At 38.0% G+C, this 15,755-nt stretch overlaps 1 protein-coding gene across 1 annotated transcript; it reads right to left on the bottom strand.

Annotated features, from left to right (window-relative positions):
- Positions 1–473: 473 nt before the first annotated feature.
- Positions 474–7,407, bottom strand: grk7a (G protein-coupled receptor kinase 7a). The gene is made up of 4 exons (XM_042771580.1): positions 6,637–7,407; positions 6,055–6,492; positions 2,651–2,931; positions 474–2,340 (listed from the first exon to the last, which is right to left on the bottom strand). Exons 1-4 carry the CDS (start codon positions 7,231–7,233, stop codon positions 2,007–2,009), a joined length of 1,650 nt encoding a protein of 549 aa, XP_042627514.1. The 5' UTR covers positions 7,234–7,407; the 3' UTR covers positions 474–2,006.
- Between the last annotated feature and the right edge of the window lie 8,348 nt (positions 7,408–15,755).

The raw sequence follows: 15,755 nt of genomic DNA on the forward strand, positions 1-15,755 counted from the left end.
ATTGCCTAATAAAGCTCAGAAGGGATGTAACAGTCTTAAACGCAAGAAGCAGATTCATTAATGTGTGCTGAACCAGACTGGTATTTCTATACTCTCAATTGAGATCATAAATTGGTGAGTCTGGTGAGAGTGTCTTGTCTTGGTGGAGCAAATCAGACTGGAGGTACAAGGATTAGAGGTTGATTTAAGTACGAGAGTATAAACTAGATTATCGCCTTACACGATAAGTGTGGTGTTCTGAATTCAGCCCAGAACTTTTCAGGCAGTCTGTGATTTGACTCCTTAATCTGGGGAATATTTTAAGGTTTTGACTCTTGCACAGATTTTTTTTTAAGCTTGCAACATGCGGTTAAATTTTCATCAAGGATTACATGAGCAATTAATCTTCAGATTCAATTATCTCAGGAACACGTAAGTGTAAAAACAAGGAAACAAACACATTCAAACAAGAAATAATAGCAGACTCATGCAAATAAACTTGCAGACACGTAGTTTGGTCCATTTTATGTCACAATAACAATTTTTTTGCTCTTGCTCAACATCATAGAAGCAACACCACTGAAGACTGGAAGAGGGCATAACCTCCTTCTTGGTTACTACATAGTGTAGGGATTTAGCAAATGTATCAGTGCCAAAACCCTCTCTTTGTACCCTTGAGCAATGATTTCTTTCAGCTAAACTTTCCTGTAAAGGAAGGCTGTCTGCGTGTGTAGCCTACATCTTAAACACTCTGTCATGACGAGATATGACAACAAAACACAAATGGAGTTACCTTTAAATGCTAAACAACTAAGCTCTGGTTTTATTACCTTTCAGAGCTGATAATATATATTGATTTATTCATTCATATTTATATGTACATATTTATACACACAATTTGTTTAAAAATCTAGGTGAGGATTCAGAAAAGCACTGCTGTCAAAGATCACAAGCATGGAGGTCATGTGTTAACAATCTGTGCAAAAGATTCTACAACAGAGATTACTGGAGCTCCGTTGAACAATCACACCATTTATTCAAATGCACTTTGTCAGCATGTAGATGTTTACCTGTGTCACAAGCAGGCCCACATGGAATCTGTGCAGATTTCTCCAGAATTGGAACGCCCATCATTCACAACATTTTTGCATCTTTCACAATTATTTTGTTACATATTTTCACAAATTTCGCCGCGTGATGGACTAGTCTTCTCTCAAGCGTCCTTCCCTGCCTACAGCTTGAGATGCTGGGATAGCCTCAAATAACCAGGCAACCCTACATAGGACAAACGCTTTGGAAAACAGATTGGTGGATAGAAGAATTTTGGCTAATTTAATTTTGTTTTCAGCTACACATAAGCTTGTAGTACGTTCCACAGAATTCCGAATTCAAAAAATTTGAATTCCGCAGATTCCGTCTGGGGCTTACCTTCTTAAAGTCTTACAAAGAATATGTGTACAGATGCCAGTTGTGTATTTGTACACCGTGAACTAATCCACAAGTAAACTGTGATTTGGCAACGCAGGAGATGTTTGAAATGCAAGCTGCTGCTTCTTGGGAATTACTCTACTTCTCAAATCCACACTTCTCTGCCTTCTGATTACAAACTGCTTCCGATTACATTGAGTCACTATTTTTACATCACAATCTTAAAGTCTCTTTAGGTGGCCTGTATCCTCTACTCTTCTAGGATCTTCTCAATAGGGAATAGTACTTTTACTTGCACCCCCTGTTGTATAAGAGGTTGACTACTTCACGAGACATAAAGGAACTGCAGAGAAGAACTTCCCTGACTGGTCCAAAGCTTAATCCACCATATCATGGATGATCTAGAGTGTTTCTCAGACCATGTGGCTGTGCAACTGAAGTAAAAAGAGTCTCCTTCTATACTACAGTGGACTAACGTCCCATCTCTTTTCTGTCAAGGTCCACTCTTCTTCGACACAGAGCACAGTTTCATTCATATTAGTGATGCCACTGAAAGCATTTCCTGGTGAATTCTAGGCCGGGTAGCTGGATTGGTCCTCTCACAGAAGCGTGCAAGTGCCCGATTTCTTATCATCATCTAAACCAGCACATGATTCTTTCCGGTTGGGGTCGCTGAGCTCGTCAAAGAGTCCAGTGTCAATCATCTCCTTTTGCCAGGCAATGGTCACAGCACCGGTGCTAAACTCCTTGAAGAACTTTTCATCCTTTGCATCAAACTCAATACCCTTGATTTCAGAGAACTCAGCAATGTCACCTGTATCCTTTGCATAGACAACATTAGGTTTGGGCACCCAGGGTGGATCGATAAGACCGGCCTCCAAACGAGCAAAGTTGATGGACTTGAACCACTCATGCTTCCTGGGATCATCACCCCTGTGGAAATAGCACAAGTAATAATTATACACTCTGGCAATGTGCAAAAAAGAGGTTTGATACCTTTCACAATATTGCCATAATCTGGATAAAGAAAATCAAGCCTTTTGGTCGTATAGGTTTTTATTCCCCAAGAGACCTAGAAAATCATCTTTGCCAAATCATACACATTTGACACAATAGCTAACTTGAATACTAATAAAGAATATTGTGATAAAGGATTTCAAACAGGTTAGGGTCCACATATCCTGCTTTAACACCTCCGATCACACTGAAGGATCAGGAGGTTAAGAGGGATAGAAGGACTTACTTGCAGCCAAGACGTTCATCAATCTTCTTCTTGAGGAACTGCTTGATGATGTCTATGGTGGGGGCGTCAAAGTTCTTGTGCTCAAACTTAGGTTCCTCGTTAATGATGCGCCTTTGTACCTCCTCCTTCTCCACCTTCTCCTTCTTGGCTTCAGGACCCTTGAATGGGGTGTAGCCAGCTACCATTTCATAGATACTGCAGCCAAGAGCCCACCAGTCCACTGAGGTCCTGTATGGGGTTTCATTGAGGATTTCAGGTGCCATATATGCACCCGTTCCAGCCTGTGAAAAGACAACCGAAGGGTTTGAGGGACATATCATCATTTCTTGTGGGGAACTGGTTAAATAAGATGCGAAACCACCCCTCTGTATGAAACTCTGATGGTTTGAGGAGCATATCTGTTTGTCAGAGGTGTTTATTATGGTGACAGCACTAGAGTAGAAAGTATTACCCTATCTATTGCTCATACCTCATTTGCTCTCTTTGCCAGAAAGAAGAAGCTTAATTGTAATCCTCTACTACCTGTCAAGAGTCATGTGCCGATCCACTGTGATGAAGTGGACAGTCTGGTTATAAAAAGACATCCATTCTTAGGCTCAAATGCACATGTGCACCTTTGTGTACAAAGATGCTTTCATCTGAAGTTATTCTTTAATAACTATATTGCAAATCTAACAGTAGAGCTCTTCAATTTAATTGCATGGCAATTTACGACACATCACTATGGACCATAAACATATTTTTATAGGATTAAATGCATGATAATAGTAAGAACAACACAATTAAATAACTAAGATGTTCCAGACAAAACCATTATTTTTTGGCTAAATAATCTATCCTAGTGTAATGCTAAGCAGGAAAAAGTGGAAAAGCCTCCAGAAATGCAGAGAACTATAATAAGATAATTGACAGGGTTAGGTTTAGTCAAACTAAAATGTAGTGATTACATGGGAAAAGATGCACGGTCATTGTGCTAGACTGACATAATTAGATTACCTAAGCAAGAATGACCTAGAACTTCAGACCACTAAAGCTATAATTTGTGCATATAGTGTAGTTACATAAATTAAACTGCTGGGTCATGGCTTTAAAGTTGTGAAATGTCAAGAAGATTAAGGCTTCAATAACAGTCAATAAAGAGTTCAAGAAAGACAAGAAAATTATATCAAAGAGTCTTTAAACATATAAAATGCATGCTACAAATATAAAATGTAGTGCCTCCCCGGCCTTTGGCTGTCTGATCAGAGACAGATTTGTGTAATTCTACCTAAGAGGATCAGGAGTGTAAAGCCAACCAAACCCCTGGTGGTTCAGCTTGGGCTTCAACCTGCATTGAGGACTCAAGAAGGGCACGGGATAATAAGCTTATAGGGTCACTGCAAGTAAGTTGTTTCATTTTGACATTTGACAATATATCAAAAATGAACCAGTCATGAGGGATAGCACTGAGTATGCAATCTCCTTTCGTCCAGTGTGAGCATTAGAAATATGATATGAAGATATGAATTCTAAACAAAACAAAACAAAAGTAGTAAAGTTGAGGAAAAACTTGATGAAGGTAGTATATTCCTTCTGTTGTATGTATCATCTACAATCTATCTTTACAAATGTAACTTGTCATTACAAATTTAGCTTCTAACACTTTAAACCATTTAGTTAGATAACCACAATCTAAAAAACCTTCAACTTCTGTGAATAAGTTAAAATCTCGATTAACCTAATTTGTGTTGTGTTGAAATATGAAGTACTTTGTATTCAGTAATGAGCCCTTGTTTGACTGAGTAATTTAATTGGTCAGATTTTTTTAATTGTATTTTAACCTAATTTGTGTTGTTTACATATCTCCACTGAGACAAAAAAAAAAAAAAAAAAAAGGTTTTACTTAATGTTTCATCAATCATAATTTCATCAGTCAATTTCATTAAGCTTCCCAGTTGCTGATGGTGTACTGTCCTTTTACAATCAGTAATGCTATACTACATTAAAAACATCACAAAAGCTATAGATTTCATGCTATTTTGTATAACACTGTTTTATTGTCATGAGACAGAGACCCAGTCATGATTATTGCGCCTCTTGGGTAAAGGTGAAGCACTTGTGGGCCCCCTTTGAATGAAGTAACCTTATCTTAGCTTAGTTGGAAGCTAAAGCAGAGTTTCAATGCAGAGCAGATTATGAAATGAATACTGATATAATTTAATGAAAATAAATATAATTTATAGTATAATTTAATGAACAATCCTCCTAATCACAATTATGTGTGCCCTACCTGTGCAAAAATATAAAGAGATAATGAGCCTAGGGTGCAGGTAAGGACACTGCAGCTGATCCTTGTATCACTTCTTTATGCTTTCTTTGGGTCTGTTAACTGGTGTAGCTGTACTCAGGTTAATGAAGATCACCAGAATATATATGCAAAAATATATATATATATATATATATATATATATATATATATAATATATATATAATATATATATATATATAATATATATATATATATATATATATATATACATATATAAATATATATATATTTATATATATATACATATACATATATATATATATATATATATATATATATATATTTTATTATATATATATATATATATATATATATATATATATATATATTACATATATATATATATATATATATATATGCAAGCATTATATAACAGCCACAGAATACCACGCTAACACGGCAGTAATCCCGATTTACCATGTAAAAGACAAACAATCTAAGGTCCCTACTTACTGAAAATCTCTAAAGTCCTGGTGGCATACAAGGCCTGCTAAACATAAAGTAAACAAAGATTTTAACTAAACCAGTGATGTCAAACTGTTCAAACTGTGATGGAACCCAAGTGTACTGCAAGTTGATTCACTTATTTAAAAAAATTACTTAACTATAATTGCAGAAAAGTCAATGAATTAATTTACTAATAAATTAAGCTGGTTGTGATCAGTTTATGAGAAATTGTTTCAGTTTTCTCACAGTGATGTAGCTCAAAGGTGTGTGTCAGTGTACATAAGTGTTTAGTCCAACTTAGTTAATGAATAGTCCATTTAGGTTTATTAGATAGTAAGTAGTAGTAGTAGTAGTAGTAGTAGTATAAGTAGTATATATAAGTAGTAGTCTAGTTTATTTGCTTTTGTCATTTTTAGACTAGTCCAATCTAGTTTACTTCAATAACATAGAATAATTACAGATTGGTGTTGAATAAAATCCCCAAATAATATATGTAGTGTAAGGTAGTCTGTCATTTTGGTTTTACTGCTGCGGTTGTTCACCTCCTTTAGTATTTTGAGAATGATTCTCCATGCTATTTATCTCACACAAGCATACTCAATTGTTATCTTTAACGGTACTGATCACCGCATAGATGCAATTAACTCACCTTCTGGGTGATGGTCTTTCCAACGGGAACCTCCACAGCGAGACCAAGATCTGAAAGACGGCACTGGCCCTGGCTATCTAAGAGCACATTCTCTGGCTTCATGTCACGGTACACGATGTCCATGGTATGCAGGTGCAGGATCCCGGTTGCAATCTGAGCTGTATAATAGATGATCCTATTCATTTCGATACCCTTCTCACCAATGTTATAGATGTGATACTTGAGGTCCCCTCCATTCATCAAGCTCATTGTCAGACAGAGATGGGTCTTGGTGTCGTAAGCATAGGCCAGGCTGACAATGAACAGGCTGTTGACCTTCTCCAAGATCTTCTTCTCTAGAAGGGCCATTTTCTCACCATGTTTCTTCTTGAGACGCTTCTTGCAGAGCTTCTTGCAGGCATACATCTGGCCGGTGTTCTTAACCTGCACTGCACACACCTGGAAGTGTATATGATTGACACAGTTACGTTTGAGAGATTGGATATGGATTTAAGACATGTATTCATCATTTTGAACACCTCCTAGTTAAGGCTGACATTTAAAATGTATGCTAATAGATCGGACTTCACAAAAAGGACCTACCTCTCCGAAGCCACCCTTTCCAAGTGTCCTGAATTCATAAAAGTACTTTTCAGTGATTGGCTGTCTCTCGTACTCTTTCCACTGCAAAAACTTGTCAAAGAATTCACTTGTCTGGTACTCTGTAAACGGCTTGCCTTTTAGGAACTCTTTGGTGGCCTCCTTCACCTGTCCCATCACCTCCTCGAAATCTTTGTCAGTAACTGCCTTGCACTTGGCTGCTACATCTCCAGTCAGGAAGGTGAGAGAGCTCTTGGAGCCGTCTTTGCAGAACTTATTGATGATATTTGTACGGGCCTTGTCTTTGGCAGCGGCCTCTGACAATTCCCAATCTATCAGATCATCCAGAAATTCTGCAGCAGCATTACACTCTGGCCCCGCTTGCTCCAGGTAATTGCGAAACAACTTCTTTCCAATAGGCTGCTTTTCGCAGAGGGAATCAAAGTCCTTTTCCAGACATGACCTGACTTCCACACATTGGTCTGTCTTGGGTAGAGAGAGACTTCGGCGACGTTTCTTCATTTCCTTGTCATCACCCCCTTGGGCTTTTAGGTAGGCCGTGTTGGCCACCAAGTTATCGAGTCCCCCCATGTCACACATTTTGGCGGCTGTGTTGCGTTAGTCGCCCCAGAGAAATGGAAAGCTCCGGAAGCACTGCACTATCAGGCTAGAGGATGCAACTGCCAGCACTCAGTGCGTTCGTGTGGGACTCGCTTCGAAGCCAAGGCGCCGTTGAGCTACTAAGACACACTCGCCTGCAGACCAAGACACACTGACAACCCAGTAATTACTCATTTAGAATTAAATACCTGCAAGGGATTTTCACTTAAGTATATTTGTGTGGTCTATACTCAGCTACTATTCAAGGAAAGGAACTTATAAGAGGGTTCTCCCACTAAGAAGCTTTAGGGCTGACTATATTTAGGCAGATGCAGAGCAGTAGTAAATGGATGGCCATCGGACTCTGTTGTCTATGTTGGTGATACGATGAGAGGAACGAAAATGTGGGAGCTAACAGCTCAGCATGGAGTGTACAAAAAAGAGGCTAGCAGGACACACTAAAACTTTCTCCTGTTGTTTATAGGCCAGTGGTTAATGTGCTATTGCCACACCAAATAACCAAAGAAAAGGGGCTATATCCATCTGCTGACACAATCAATCATATGATTTTGAATCAGTTTACTTAGTGATTTGAAATACTAGCAGTTTGCCTATTTTTAATTTAGCTTAATAATTTTTAACATTTAGTCAAATATACCTTTTTAACTTTCAAAACAATTGATTCAGAAGAATCTGCTCTAATAATCTATTGAGAGTCAAAAAGTGTGCCAATATGTTCCTGCCACATGCTTTCTGTCTTTACTAGAGTACGTTCACTCGGGGATCCAGCCAGAACTATCACACTTTGGCACTATGTGTCAGATAACTGCACAAAGTTAATCCATACCAAAAGTGTCTTATGCTTCTAAAACAGAGTGGGAGTAGGGGGTCTCACTCACATACACAGCAATCCCTGATACATCACAGAGATGTCTATTTGACATCTGCATTTACATCTTTACAAAATATATTTTATAGAGTGTTTGCTTATTGTTTCCTATTAGATGTCAAATAGATCTTTATAAAATGTCTTTAAGGTGTTTATGATTTAGAATGTATGTAAAACTGACATCTTAAAGACGTCTGTCAGATGTTTGTACACAGCAGATGCTTTCCAGATGAAACATCTTGCAGACATATGTGTGCTATCTGGGATGATAGCAAACTTTCCAGGGCATATTGAACATCAGCCAACCACAAGCAGTTATTAATAGTTTAGAAATTGTATCTGTGGCTGAAAATATAGTTGTATGTACACAGTATGAAAATGTATACTGCAAAAACAATTGTATGTTTACAAAGAAGCAAGCAAATTTGTTTCATTAATAGACATGTACCTGTACCCACTCTCAAATGGTAATTCTGCACATATTTGCTTTTCTCTCTAGATCTGACACAGCTAGGCAGTCATCTCTGTCCTTCATGTCCGTAGGATCGCCTTGTCTCACCTGGAGATCACCTCCTCTTACAAGAGTGGATTAAAGAGGTGGTGGAGGGAGAGAACAGACTAACAATCCCCCATCTGCTTTTAACCCAGAGACACAAAGTACTGAGCAGATCAGCTGGTCACTCGCTCAAATGGCAAAATACAACAGGAACAGGCTTTTGTTCAGCATTTACAGGTCCTTCTCAAAAAATTAGCATATTGTGAAAAAGTTCATTATTTTCCATAATGTAATGACAAAAATTAAACTTTCATATATTTTAGATTCATTGCACACCAACTGAAATATTTCAGGTTTTTTATTGTTTTAATACTGATGATTTTGGCATACAGCTCATTCCTATCTCAAAAAAATTAGCATATTTCATCCGACCAATAAAAGAAAAGTGTTTTTAATACAAAAAAAGTCAACCTTCAAATAATTATGTTCAGTTATGCACTCAATACTTGGTCGGGAATCCTTTTTGCAGAAATGACTGCTTCAATGCGGCGTGGCATGGAGACAATCAGCCTGTGGCACTGCTGAGGTGTTATGGAGGCCCAGGATGTTACGATAGCGGCCTTAAGCTCATCCAGAGTGTTGGGTCTTGCGTCTCTCAACTTTCTCTTCACAATATCCCACAGATTCTCTATGGGGTTCAGGTCAGGAGAGTTGGCAGGCCAATTGAGCACAGTAATACCATGGTCAGTAAACCATTTACCAGTGGTTTTGGCACTGTGAGCAGGTGCCAGGTCGTGCTGAAAAAAGAAATCTTCATCTCCATAAAGCTTTTCAGCAGATGGAAGCATGAAGTGCTCCAAAATCTCCTGATAGCTAGCTGCATTGACCCTGCCCTTGATAAAACACAGTGGACCAACACCAGCAGCTGACATGGCACCCCAGACCATCACTGAGTGTGGGTACTTGACACTGGACTTCAGGCATTTTGGCATTTCCTTCTCCCCAGTCTTCCTCCAGACTCTGGCACCTTGATTTCCGAATGACATGCAAAATTTGCTTTCATCCGAAAAAAGTACTTTGGACCACTGAGCAACAGTCCAGTGCTGCTTCTCTGTAGCCCATTTCCTGCACACGCCTGTGCACGGTGGCTCTGGATGTTTCTACTCCAGACTCAGTCCACTGCTTCTGCAGGTCCCTCAAGGTCTGGAATCGGTCCTTCTCCACAATCTTCCTCAGGGTCCGGTCACCTCTTCTCGTTGTGCAGCGTTTTTTGCCACATTTTTTCCTTCCCACAGACTTCCCACTGAGGTGCCTTGATACAGCACTCTGGGAACAGCCTATTCGTTCAGAAATTTCTTTCTGTGTCTTACCCTCTCGCTTGAGGGTGTCAATGATGGCCTTCTGGACAGAAGTCAGGTCGGCAGTCTTACCCATGATTGCGGTTTTGAGTAATGAACCAGGCTGGGAGTTTTTAAAAGCCTCAGGAATCTTTTGCAGGTGTTTAGAGTTAATTAGTTGATTCAGATGATTAGGTTAATAGCTCGTTTAGAGAACCTTTTCATGATATACTAATTTTTTGAGATAGGAATTTTGGGTTTTCATGAGCTTTATGCCAAAATCATCAGTATTAAAACAATAAAAGACCTAAAATATTTCAGTTGGTGTGCAATGAATCTAAAATATCTGAAAGTTTAATTTTTATCATTACATTATGGAAAATAATAAACTAATGCATATACCTGATATGATTTGATATGACAATGTTTATTTTCACTACAAAATATATAACATATCAAGCATAGCACACTTACTGGGTCCACTGCTTGTGCGTGTCTTAACAGTTTAATTAGATATATTATTAATACAACAATAGTTTATACCGCATGTCTACCGTAATTACTTTTTTGTTTTTGTTGTGTCTTATAACTGCATGTCTACTTCTGTATGTTTTTTAATGACGTTATACCATCAGAGGGGGTTGATTTGTTTCAGCATTGCCCATAGATGTCAAGAGTTATGCACCTTTAAATCCAGTGAATGCTTACATCAGCTAAACATCAGCTCAGTCACACTGACTGGCTTTACAGTATATCCAGTCTGTACAAAACAAATATTTATATTTTACAAAAAATGTTTCAAGAGTAAAGAGATCTAGTACTTGTATTTCACAGTGAAGCTAAAAAAGTATGTAAAAATTTATGTCAGGGGGGTTGTTTTCCTGTTGACTCCACTTTCTTTAAAGGGGTCATCGGATGCCCATTTTCCACAAGTTGATATGATTCTTTAGGGTCTTAATGAAAAGTCTGTAACATAGTTTGTTTAACATTTCTTAATGGTAGTGTAAAACCACACCCTTTTTACCCTGTCAAAAATAGCTCTTTTCAGAGCAAGCCGTTTTGTAGCATTTTCCTTTAAATGCAAATGAGCTCTGCTTGCCCCGCCCCCTTTTCCGATAAGCTCTCTGAAGGACTGTTTACTTTAGTTGCATTCATTGTGAAACTTGCTAATTAGCACATTATTAGGAAAGGCGATTTGCAAAGATTCATTAAAAAACCTTATACTGACTTCTGTTGGTGAAGCTCACGAATGATTCACACGAACATAGATGCATTTAGGTAGATCGGGGGCACATTCCCTTCAAAAACAAACGTAATCCACTGTGTCTCCAGCAGCTCAGATGTAAATGATGACTGCTGTATGTTCATTATTACATCCAACAACAGAACACCTCAGTCACTTAGGAGACATTCTTATCTACATAACTGCTCTGGCATCAATGGCGGACTGATGACAGCTCACTCTGGGGGCGGGTCTAAGGTAAGATGCCAGCAGGGTTGCCAGGTTTTCGCAACAAAACCTGCACAATTGCTACTCAAAACAAGCCCAAAACTAGCCCAATCGCGTTTCGAGGGTGGTTCCCTGGTAAAAATCACATTCCAGGGGGTAAAATACACATTTTTCGCTGGGGATCCTCCAGTAAAATTCGCATTCCAGGGGATAAATATCATATTATTGGGATAGCTTCAACCCATGGACGTGAAAAGCAACCCGCGGCAACAGTGTTAAAGTAGCCCAAGTCCAAGACAGCCAGTCCAGTCTGTGCTGAAACGCCACTGTCAATCAAACTATCGTGGGAGGGGCCTGTCTGTGTGATGTCACAAAGACAGGCATCTGAGATCGCCTCGATTTGAAAAAGGGGAAATGATTTAACAAGATTAAAAAAAAACACTTGGTGGATTTTTATCATTATAGGGTGGTTGTGTACATACACTGCTAACACACATTTCAGTTCAAACAACTTGTAAAAGTGCATGTAGCATCCAATGACCCCTTTAATGAGACAGCTAGCTAGTAGCCCTCCCCATAGGAAAGAAAAATCAAAAATTAGATCTCTTCTGGTCCGGATGGGATTTCTGCACACCTTTTGAAAACTTGTGCGGTAGAACTTACTCCAGTTTGGTGTACACTTTCCCAACGTTCACTGGATTTACACAGAGTTCCTGCACTTTGAAAAGATCTGTGATTACCCCAGTCCCTAAGAAACCACACCCATCTGAGAATAATGATTATAGACCTGTAGCGATAACTTCAATCGTTATGAAATATTTTGAGAAATACATGGTGATCTTACTGAAAATTGAAGTGACACCACAGCTAGATCCATGGCAGTTTGCCTATAAGCAGGGAAGGAGCACGGAGGATGCAGTAGGAGGTATCACTCATTTAGTTTTGAAGCATTTGGAGGACACTAAGGCATACGCATGCCTCCTTTTTATCGATTTTAGTTCAGCTTTTAATTCACTACAGCCATATTTACTGTTGGATAAACTAAAGAAGATGCAGGTAAATCCATTTATTATTTAGTGGTACTTTTCCTTTTTAACAAATAGAACACAACAGGTTAAGGTTAATAGGACCATATAGGATTTCAAATTCATTAGTACAGGAGCCCCACAAGGATGTGTGAGCTCCCCAGTCCTCTTCATATTGTACACAAACGGTTGTGTGAGGAAAACCACCAACAACTATGTTGTAAAATTCAGTGATGACACAGCCATAATTAGTTTGTTATACAAAGACCAAGATATATCATCTTATCTTGATGAAATTAAATAGTTTGTGAAGTGGTGTGATGCACACCATCTTGTTGTGAGTGTGAAGAAAACCAGAGGAGAGATCTTTGATCCCAAGTCAATTGGAGACCACAGTCCAGTTTTTATCCTTAATGTTCCTATTATGCAGGTGTCCTCTTACAAGTACCTTGGTATTCATATTGAGTGTTCATTGACATGGAATGTCCATGTTGAAAGTCTGTGTTCCAAGTTACAACAGAGACTGTATTTCTTGAGAAGGCCTAGACTCTATGGTGTTAAAAGTAAGATCATGTGGTTGTTCTATCAAGCTGTGCTGGAGAATGTGATTCGATATGGAATTCATCTGTGGTATGGTAACTTGACTGTGCAGTATAGGCTTACACAGCTTATTCGAATAGCCATGAAGACTGTGGGCATGAAAGAGCATTCTTATCTCCAGACCCTGTATGAAAAATCAGTGCTTAGGGAGGCATAGAAGATCTTAAATGATATACAACTTAAATGAATTTGAAATGTTAATATCAGGAAGATTCAGAATGCCGAGGTGCAGACTTAATTGGTTTAAGAATTAATTCATTCCTTCGGCTACGTATAGGCACTAAACAGTAGCATGTGATTTTTTTTTAATGTTTTATCAATGTTTTATCAATGCAGTGGCTGTTTTTGGAGCCCAAGACAAATTTCCCTGTGGGGACAAAAAAGTATACCTTACCTTACCTTACCACTGTGCTCAGATATTTCTCCTTAGCTAGAGACTCTGGATCTCTCAGATTTGTCTCCTCCAAAGTTTCAAACAAGATCTCAACAGCGTCACTCACTGTGCTCAGATATTTCTCCTAAAGACTCTGGTGGTCTCATATTTGTGTTTTTTTATGTTTATGATTAGATATAGAATATGTATCACACTGTGCTCAGATTTTTCTCCTTAGCTAGAGACTCTGGATCTCTCACATTTGTCTCCTCAAAAGTTTAGATTAGATATCTCAACAATATCACACACTGTGCTTAGATTTTCTCTTAAATAATCTAGGGATCTCATATTTGTCTCCTTTAATGCTTTAGAAGAGATCTCAACAACTGTACAAAATGTGAATCAAGTCAAGTACTTGAAAGGGACTAAATAAAGGGAGGAAAATCATAAATTCGGAGTTAAAGGCTATATTGAGAGAGAAATTATGCAGAAATAAGGATAATGTTACTTTTTATAGGACAATGGTTATGTACTTAGGCACATAATTTATTGTTGAAAATAGTAATATGAAAATGTAACCCTGGAGATTTCTTTGCTGAAAGTCACATAAATGGCTTATTTGATTATTAATACATATGGAAGAAATGTTTGCATTTGACTTGGTGCACACTTTGTAAAGTTACTGAGATCATTTCTGAAGTTTAGAGGAGACAAAATGTGAGAGCCCTTGAGTCTTTAGTGTAGGAGAAAAATCTGAGCAGTGTGTGATGTTGTTGAGATCTCTTCTAAAGCATTAAAGGAGAAAAATGTGAGAGATTCAGAGTCTCCAGCTAAGGAGAAATATCTTAGCACAGAGTGTGATGTTGTTGAGATCTCTTCTAAAGCTTTATAGAAGACCATTGTGAGAGTGTTAGATTTTTTGTCTCAGGAGACAAGTTTGAGAAGCAGGAGACTCAAGCTAAAGTTTCCATTCAATCTTAAGGTAACCTCATATCTGTCTAGGAGAAATATTTGAAATGGTAACAAGATTATTTTGTTTATTTAATTGTTATTCCCTCTGGTTAGCTTGAACGTCATTTATCTACACCATTTCAATCAAATACAATACATGCATTGTCAAATTGGAAGTTTTATGTAGACAGCCTTGTGGGCAAGATATAAGATTTTTATTTGTCACATACACAATTATATAACCAGCAGTGTCCACGTGAAGCACAAAGCTAAAGGTACTTTCCTGCTCTTGTTTAATTCTCACCTGTCCAATTGTTTCCTGTCTCTAATCATACTGTCCTGACCATTAAAGGTGAAAAATCCTATTGCAATAAAAAAAGCAACAGCAACCTCTGAGCAGTAAAACATTTTTATAATGGAGTCTTGCAAGAGATTACAGCAAGACAATTAAGAGATCTCCCATGTTTCTCACACATTTCTCTCCCATTGTCATTTTGGATTCCTTTCTTTCAGAACTTTCTTTCTCCTAAGGATTTTTAGGTGAACATCTGAGACACTGTTGAGACTAAAATAAGAGATATATGAGAATCTAATCCAAGTCTCCTGAGTTTAGGAAAAGCAACCACTGAGCAATAAATTTTTCTATGGGGTCATGCTAAAAGTCCATCTGTCCCAGTGTCTGTTTAGTGAGTGTAGGGAGTGGGGGGTGTGTGTTTTTATTTTTTGTGTGGGGTCATGCTAAAAGTGTCCTGCTAAATTTTTCTATGGGGTCATGTTGTGGGTAAATGTGTGTTATTGTCTTTTGGAATCATCTTCCTTTCAGATGGACAGAGCAACAGCAACAGGAGCAACAATATTCTGTCCTCCAAACTAATGCTATATTTCTGTGTTGTGTAAACAAGTGAACAAAATACACCAGCTGGCATACATTCAATCGAGACTCAACTAGGCTATATAATAAAAGGAAATTTGAATGTGATGTTTACCACATTTTTACAGGGGCAAGATGTTACAATATTTTTGGCCAAAACAATTTTTTGTTATTTTCCTGTTTCATAAATTGTTTCATAATTGCTTAGTATTGAAATACTATTGCTGAAAAGCCTATAATTTGCTGTTATGTAGCCTACACAATAGGCTAGCCTTATTATAACAAATGCTACAGTTAAGAACTATGGAACATGGTACAAGTCAGAATCTATAGCCATGTATAAATGATGAGTGATGGAAAAACCTGGCTTTAAGATATTCCAAGAGATTGCATAGATTAAATCATTAAGAGCCTGATGATCTGTAAGAAATAAATAATATCAATATAAGAAAGTGTTAAGTTAGATTGACTTCTCATGGCATGTTGAATTAGAAGTTGAATTAAAGTGCCTAAATAATATAAAATGGGCT

This window comes from Cyprinus carpio, chromosome A2, assembly GCF_018340385.1.
Source record: "Cyprinus carpio isolate SPL01 chromosome A2, ASM1834038v1, whole genome shotgun sequence".
NCBI lineage: Eukaryota > Metazoa > Chordata > Actinopteri > Cypriniformes > Cyprinidae > Cyprinus > Cyprinus carpio.

Coding starts and splice junctions, on each gene's coding strand:
- grk7a (XM_042771580.1), bottom strand. CDS start 7,233: ATGTGTGACATGGGGGGACTCGATAACTTGGTGGCCAACACGGCCTAC. Junction 2,932..6,054: donor GAAAGACCATCACCCAGAAG/GTGAGTTAATTG, acceptor GTCTTTTCACAG/GCTGGAACGGGTGCATATAT. Junction 2,341..2,650: donor GATGAACGTCTTGGCTGCAA/GTAAGTCCTTCT, acceptor CTATTTCCACAG/GGGTGATGATCCCAGGAAGC.